General features: G+C 53.7%; 1 protein-coding gene across 1 annotated transcript; it reads right to left on the bottom strand.

Moving 5' to 3' along the window:
- Window positions 1-243: 243 nt before the first annotated feature.
- Window positions 244-1,222, bottom strand: LOC125512457 (BAG family molecular chaperone regulator 6, mitochondrial). Its single transcript, XM_048677549.2, has one exon. It carries the CDS (start codon window positions 1,015-1,017, stop codon window positions 427-429), a length of 591 nt encoding a protein of 196 aa, XP_048533506.1. The 5' UTR covers window positions 1,018-1,222; the 3' UTR covers window positions 244-426.
- Window positions 1,223-8,258: the final 7,036 nt, after the last annotated feature.

Genomic DNA, 8,258 nt, shown 5'->3' with positions numbered 1-8,258 from the left:
AGGCCAAACCAATGAGTCTAGCTCCATTCAGCTACATTCATCCTTTGATTCCTTTGCACGCATTATTTTTGTTTGTTTGCCAACATTTTGGCAGGGCAGCATCAAACCAACCAGATCCAGAAAATGAGAGTTTATGGACCTATGATCCATATCGAATTTTGGATAAAATAGAATAGATAGAGAGAACATAAAACCACAAGAACAGTGCAACAGAATGGTACAATGTCAAACAAAATCCCCAGCTCAAATGCAACCAGGCACAGGCACCAGCAAAGTAGAGTATATATATGTATATCACTGTAGGTATTCGTTCCATGTTCATATATCATCACTGTACCACTTGGTATACTACGATGGTAAGCATCCACGAAATACACGTACGTATTTATACGCGGTATACTACGATCTCACAGTCGCGGAAGCGCGCTAAAGTACCCCGAAAAACCTGCCCCAGCCACTCCTCCTCGCCTCCTCCTCAGCGGCCGCTGCCGGCGGCGGCGGCGGCGCAGCCGGCGCCTCTCCGACGCCCCAGATCCCCTCGAGAACCTGGGCCAGGCTCGCCGGGACGCCGTAGGTGTCGGCCTCGGGCGCGGCGAGCACGGAGTCGAACACCTCCTGGAGGCCGACGACGCGGCGGCTGACGGCGCGCCGCGCCTCCCGCACGGCCGGGTCGTGGCCCGGGACGGCGTCGAGGCGGAGCAGCACGGCCATGAGCGCCTCCGAGAAGCGCGCGCGCTCGCGGTCGTCGCCGCGGACGGCGTCCACGGTCTCCTGCCGCCGGAGCAGCCGCTCGAGCCGCGTCGCCTCGGCGTCGGCGGCGCGCACGGCCGCCACGTGCCTCCGGACCCGGCGGCTGCGGAACGCCGCCTGGATCCTGGCGGCCGCCGCGTCCTGAGGCGTGGTGACGGGGATCCGGACGGTTCTGGCGGGCTTGCGCGCGGCGGGGCTGGGGCCGGGGCCGGGGTCGCCGGCGGCGAAGAAGAACTGCGAGGCGGAGCTGTAGCGGTAGGAGCCCATGGCGGCCGCCCTGGGTCAGTAGAGCGAGGTGAGGTCCAGTGTGCTACGGAGGACAATTTCGTGGGATCTGTGGGTGCCGGGCGTCGCACAGACCCGCGGTCCGGTCCACGCCTGCGGCGTGTTTCTTTGGGGGCAGGGCGTGTTTTCCTCGTCTCTTTTTCGGTGGAGATGGTGCTAATCCCAGTCCCGTGGCTTTTGCCGCACCACTCTAGCTCGAATTCGATACATATGCTTTTTGCTCGGTGGATATACATTGTCTTGCGCAGTGTGGCTGCAGACGGGGGCCACCGAGAGACCCCGGCAGAGTGACACAACCCAACGGCCCGACGCACCGAAAGGTGGAAAACCCCAACAGCGGCCGGAAAGGGCACCCGAGAAGTATCCGGAAACGTGATCCGCAGCCCCACATGCAACAGAATCAGCCTCGCCCGCCACCAGCGATGTCCGCCGAGCGCGCTTGCTTGGCCGGGCGCTCGCAAAGCATAGGCAAATCCTCAATGCCAACTTCACTGTGCGATCTTAAACGAACGTTCATTTTATTCGGATTCTGTCCGTTTGGATAGAAATTTAGGATCGTATTCGGACATGTTCTGAAATGAGGTGGTCGTGCGCCTAGCGCGCGGCCGCATCCATTTGCCCATCCTGTCCGCGTCTATTTAAAAAAAGAGCAATATTTCAAATGTCAAGCGCTAGCTCACGGTCCCAATTCATCACGCCGGCAATAAAGTCAGCGGCCTACACGTCCATCGCCAGGGGCCGGCAACACAGCCAGCCTCCAAAATGAATAGTTGTCCTCGCCGGCAACATAGCCGGCATCCAAAATGAATGTTTTCTCGCCGGCACACTGCCAGCAGCCCAGCGGGCGGGCGACACCCATGCCAGCCTCCAAAAAGAACGGCCACGCCGAACGGACGACCTAGTTCAGGCCTTCGGCGTCGAGCATCTCCTTCTGCCTGGCCTCGAACCAGGCCCTCGTCTTGTCGCTCATCTTCGACAAATCCACGCTCATGATTGCAAGGGCCACCTCCTTCGCTTTGGTGGCGGCATTGGTGGCCTCGATGTCGAGCTGCCTCTGCCTGGCCTTGACGTTGTCGGTCTTGATGTCGAGCTGCCTTTGTCGGGCGGCCTCTTCCATGTCGAGCTGCCTTTGCCGGGCCGCCTCCTCCATGTCGATCTTCCTCTTTTTGGCCGCCTCCTCCATCTTAAGCTTCTTTCTTTGAAGGTTTAGGTATTGCTTCATTTGCTCGTCCTTGCTTTGCCGCTTCTTCTGGTCCCTCACATCCTTTTGAGACATCATGCCATGCAAAGTGTCATGCAATGCCATGGATGAGGCATCACGTATGTCATCAACCTTGGAGTTGGTCTTTCCCCTCGGCCTCTTCAACGCCTCGCCATCTCCACCTCCAGCGAACTTGGCCGTCTTCAGTCCTCTCTTCCTTTGTAGTTCACGGTATTGGTCCTTGAACTTAGGGCAATTGTTGATGAGCGTCCAACAATGCGTAAGAGTGAATGACTTGTCATTGTGCCGGGCCTTGAATGCCTCCAAAGATTGAAATGCCTACAACACATGATCAACAAGAAGTGAACATACAAACATATACAAGGCCGTAGCAAGGAAAGGGCTAGGAAGAGGAGAGCATACCGTGTCCCCAACGCCGAGACCACTCACGGGCCGTGCTTGAACGCTCTCAAATGCGGCTTGATACTTGTTGAACTCTTGTTGGATGAACAACCATCTCTTTTGAATTGAGCCGATGCCACGATTGCTTGTAATTTGGTAGGACTCGAACATCTTCCTTTCATTGAATGTTTTGTGGACTCTCCTCCAAAAAACAAGCCCTTTTGTTGTGCGCCGGTCCTCGGATCTTGGCTAATCTCCATCCAAGCTTGGCAAATCAACTTGTCCTCATCTTGTGTGTATGAACCCGTGCGAATGCTCTTCCTCTTCTTTTGTGCTTCCGCTCTTTGGGTGAGCTCGTCGATGGACAATGGTTCGCCACTAATATCAACGTCATTGCCTTCTTCTTCATCACCATCACCTTCGACATAGATGTCATCGTCTTCATGCCACGAGTCACCATGGTCGTAGTCAGCACGGTCGTCGACCTCTTCATCGGGAACGTACTGGGCACGACCATCCTGACTTTGGGTCTCCTCGGGGTCGTAGGCACGGCCATGCCCACCCTCGAAGATCACGTCCTCCATGTGCTGGTTGTAGAAGGGGTCGTTGACCGTTGGCGTTGGGGTTGGCATTCCGTCAAACAAGACGCGGGGGGCCGACATGGTGGCCGTGAACGGTGCTCGTGCCTGCTTTCTTTGCATCTCGACGGACGGCCGACCGCCGCTGCTAGACCCAGGCGTGACGTTGAGGTCGATGATAGCCGCGGGACGCGGTGTCGACGGCGCGAACAAGCCCACATCCGGCGACCCCGAGAAACGGTATTGCAGCCGAGGAGAGCTCACCACGCCGTAGCTCTATGTATTCTCCCACCGACAGGCGGGCCAGGGGAGTACAAGTGCGCGTGTCCCGCCCGTCCGCGCGCTGTTTGTTTCACCCCAAAACCGGCACAAACTTGGGCCGGGGATGGGTCGAAAGCGGAAAAAAGTCCGTTTGCGCCCGCGCGCTGGGCCGTCTCGTTTGTCCCTTTTACCCCAAACGGACGGGGGCGGACAGGATAGGGTCACGCGGTGGAGTTGACCTAAGAGCAACCTTAATGGGACGAGCCATTTCGTCCGCCGCCGTCCGTTTGGGTCGGCGCGGATACAAAAGGTGGCCCAACGCGTCGATCCAAATGGACGCGGGTTCGTTTTTCGTCCGCGGACGATCCATTCTTGGTCCATTTTTGAGTCGGATTTGCGTCGGCGCGGACACGCGACGGACGTGTGCACGCTTGCCTTCTTCTCTCCCCGGGCCCGCTGGTCGGTGGCACATTGGCCTCCCCCCTCACCCCTAGCCAACAACAACCCTCGCTAGCCTCCTTCGTCGCCGACGCCGCCGCCCATTTTTGCCGGCGACTCTGCCAGCTGCCGCCGCCTCCACATCCGCCCAGCAACGCCGCCCACTCCCTGTCGCTCGCCACTGCCTTCTTGCTGCCGAGGAGCAAACTGCTTCCCACCGCCACCCCCACACCACACAGCCGTTAGCGATCAAGAAGCCACCTCGCCGCCCCAGCCAGATCCGACCGGCACGCTCGTCGGACACCGGCCCACTCGTCAGACGTCGGTAGGGCAACTAGATGGTCCGTGCGTGCCGCGACTCCCTTCGCCGGCCGTCTCCTTCTTAGACGCCCGCAAGCCGTTCGACAGTTTGCCAAGGTACGAAATGGACTTCGCCGATGAGTTATTTTTCCATAATTTCCTTTGCGACTCCGACGATTCATTGTCCCACGAGGAGGAGATATTAGCTACCGTGTTGGTCCATTACCACCTCAACAACCAGCGGCCATTGTTCCGTGGCTCCATTCCGGGCCATCTTCCGGCGTTGAATCACAACCGAGAGAGCGGGCATTTCCTTCTTTGGAAGGACTACTTTGATACAACAAAACCGTTGTTCAAACATAAAAAATTCTGCCGCCGTTTCCGTATGAGTAGGCATCTTTTCAACCGTATTAGAGAGGGGGTGGTTGGCTATGATGACTATTTCGAGTGCAAAGAGGATGCCGTCGGCAAGATTGGTTTCTCCTCCTATCAGAAATGCACTGCCGCCATCCGAATGCTTGCATACAGAGTGCCCGGTGATCTTATTGACGAGTACGTCCGTATGAGCGAGTCTACATGCCTAGAGTCCCTGTATAAGTTCTGTAAGGCTGTTATTGATGTGTTTGGCCTGAGTACTTGAGAGAGCCGACAGCTGAAGATACAGCCCGTTTGTTGGAGATGAATGCAAGAAGGGGCTTCCCAGGGATGCTTGGCAGCATAGACTGCATGCACTGGGAGTGGAAGAACTGTCCTTCTGCTTGGCAAGGGCAGTATAAGGGCCATGTCAGGGTTTGCACTGTCATACTAGAGGTCGTGGCGTCTCAAGATCAAGATCTCTAGATCTGGCACTCTTTATTTGGCATGGCTGGATCACACAATGATATCAACGTGCTTTAGCGCTCGCCGATGTTTGCTAGGCTTGCCGAAGGCAACAACCCACCGGTGAACTTTACCGTCAACGGAACTACGACAAAGGATACTATATGGGTGATGGTATCTATCCTTAGTGGACCACTATTGTCAAGACAATACCCAACCCTGTCGGAGGGAAGAGGAAAAGATTTGCCCAAGAGCAAGAGAATGCTATGAAGGATGTCAAGCTTGCCTTTAGTATTTTGCAATCTCGATGGGGCATCGTTCGGTATCCTGCTAATACTTGGATGAAAGTGCAACTATCCCTGGGTGGTTTTGGTAATTCCTAACAACATATAGCTCATTGAGCTAATGCTATTCCAAGATAAATATTTCAGGAAAGCTCAATGTTTGGCATGACATGGATTAGAAAGTGGACCCTTCAAAATGCTGAGGACAAAGGATTGGCTCAAGCTCAAAGCATAAGACTCTACATTTTCTATTTTAGTGATCCAAGATCACATTAAGTCTATAGGAAAAGCCAATACTATTAAGAAGGGATGAGGTGTTGCTTAATGAGAATCTTGCTCAAAATGCTTAGTGGTATGCTCCAAAACCCTCCACTACTTTCTCACTTCCACATATGTCCTAAACCAAATAGTCCAACTCGGCCCCACCAAAGTTTCTCATCCGGAGCCACCGAGTTCAGTTGACATAGCCACTGCCAGAAACCCTAATCAATTCGGTCTCACCAATAGGGATCTCGGTCTCACCGAGATGGGGTTGCAAACTCTCTGTTTCCCTTCGTAACGTTTCGGTCTAACCGAGATGAGCGATCTATCCCACCGAGATTGCAATGCAAACTCTCTGTTTCCTTTTCGTAACGTTTCGGTCCAACCGAAAGAGCGAATCGGTCCCACTGAGTTTGCCAGACCAACTCTCTGTTTGGCTATTACCAAAATCGGTCTCACCGAGTTTGTGTAGTCGGTCTCACCGAGATTATGTTATGCCCTAACCCTAATGGCATCGGTCCCACCGAGTTGACTTGTCAGTACCACCAAGAATCCTAACATTCACATTTTGAACTAAGTGGGTCCCACTGAGTTTAATGATTCAGTCCCACCGAGTTTGGTGATTTGTGTGTAACAGTTAGATTTTGTGTGGAGGCTATATATACCCCTCCATCCACTCTTCATTCGTGGAGAGAGCCATCAGAATATGCCTACACTTCCAACACACATTCTCTGGGAGAGAACCACCTACACTTGTGTTGAGGTCAAGATATTCCATTCCAACCACATAAATCTTGATCTCTAGCCTTCCCTAAGTTGCTTTCCACTCAGATCTTCTTTCTACCAAATCCAATCCTATGAGAGAGATTTGAGTGTTGGGGAGACTATCATTTGAAGCACAAGAGCAAGGAGTTCATCATCAACACACCATTTGTTACTTCTTGGAGAGTGGTGTCTCCTAGATTGGCTAGGTGTCACTTGGGAGCCTCCGACAAGATTGTGGAGTTGAACCGATGAGTTTGTAGGGTCAAGGAGATCGTCTACTTCGTGAAGATCTACCCTAGTGAGGCAAGTCCTTCGTGGGCGACGACCATGGTGGGATAGACAGGGTTGCTTCTTCGTGGACCCTTCGTGGTGGAGCCCTCTGTGGACTCGCGCGACCGTTACTGAGGGAGTCCTGGATTAGGGGGTGTTCGGGTAGCCGGACTATACCTTCATCCGGACTCCTGGACTATGAAGATACAAGATTGAAGACTTCGTCCCGTGTCCGGATGGGACTTTCCTTGGCGTGGAAGGCAAGCTTGGCGATGCGGATATTCAAGATCTCCTACCATTGTAACCGACTCTGTGTAACCCTAACCCTATCCGGTGTCTATATAAACCGGAGGGTTGTAGTCCGTAGGCAATCAACTCCATACACAACAATCATACCATAGGCTAGCTTCTAGGGTTTAGCCTCCTTGATCTCGTGGTAGATCTACTCTTGTACTACCCATATCATCAATATTAATCAAGCAGGAGTAGGGTATTACCTCCATCGAGAGGGCCCGAACCTGGGTAAAACAAAGTGTCCCCTGTCTCCTGTTACCATCCGGCCTAGACGCACAGTTCGGGACCCCCTACCCGAGATCCGCCGGTTTTGACACCGACATTGGTGCTTTCATTGAGAGTTCCTCTGTGCCGTCACAATCAGGAAGGATGCCTTCTCCCGTCTTTAAAGACGGCGCCTTTGCTATGGGAGACTTGGCTGTCGGCCAAACCCTCTGGCTAGGTGGTTTCCTCATGACCGCCTGTTCGGCTGTTGCGCCGACGGTGACCTCTCGGGTCATCAAAAGCAACCTACACGTCAGCTTGGAGCTCGTCGAGCAGCTAGATCCAATGGAGCTCTCTTCCGTAAACGAGCTCTTGGATCGCATCGCCGCCCTGGGGGTCGCTATGGATTACGACCAGGTTGGGCTTAAACCCGATCTAAGAGAAATTAACTCTCCCCAAGTCACCCACGATGTTGCCGTGGTAGAGGCGCAGTGCGGCGATCCTTCATCTATTTTAAGGACTAGCTACGTCCGAATTCCCGACCCCTACAAGCCGGATACCCGCGGAGAGGAGGATGTAACTCAAGACCTGAGCTTAGGATCAGGCAACGGGATAGATTCATTGGACAACATCCAAGAGTCCGAACTTCAGAGTTCGGAAACTCTCCGGCCTCCGAATCTTGGATTGGGTGAGGTTTCAGGTTCAACGACACCCGCCCACCCGAACATAAGCGATCTCTCCCAAATTAGGCAGAGGCCCGAGGAAACAGTACATCATTACTGGGCCAGATTCCTCCTGGTTATGAACAAGATAAAGAATTGCCGCGAGGGAGACGCAATCTCAATTTTCTGCAGTAATTGCACGGACGAGGGAATCCTTAACGCCGTAAGTCGTCGTGATATTACACGCTTCGCTGACTTGGCGTCCATAGTACAAAAATATTGTGTGATGGAAAGCGCCTGGAAAACCGAAATAAAATTTTGGGATAATCCGGCCTTGAATAGTAACCCCGTCCGAACTAAGAGGGTGCATCATCATAGGACACCTGGGATAAACACCAAAAAGCCAAAACCCTCTACAGGGCATGGAACCGTACTGGAAAGGTGGCTTGATGGACCCTGTAGAATTCACAGTACAGAGGACGCC

The sequence above is a fragment of the Triticum urartu genome, chromosome 6A (assembly GCF_056163025.1).
Source record: "Triticum urartu cultivar PI428250 chromosome 6A, HENAU_Tu73, whole genome shotgun sequence".
NCBI lineage: Eukaryota > Viridiplantae > Streptophyta > Magnoliopsida > Poales > Poaceae > Triticum > Triticum urartu.
This window is presented reverse-complemented; position numbering and strand designations above follow the sequence as displayed.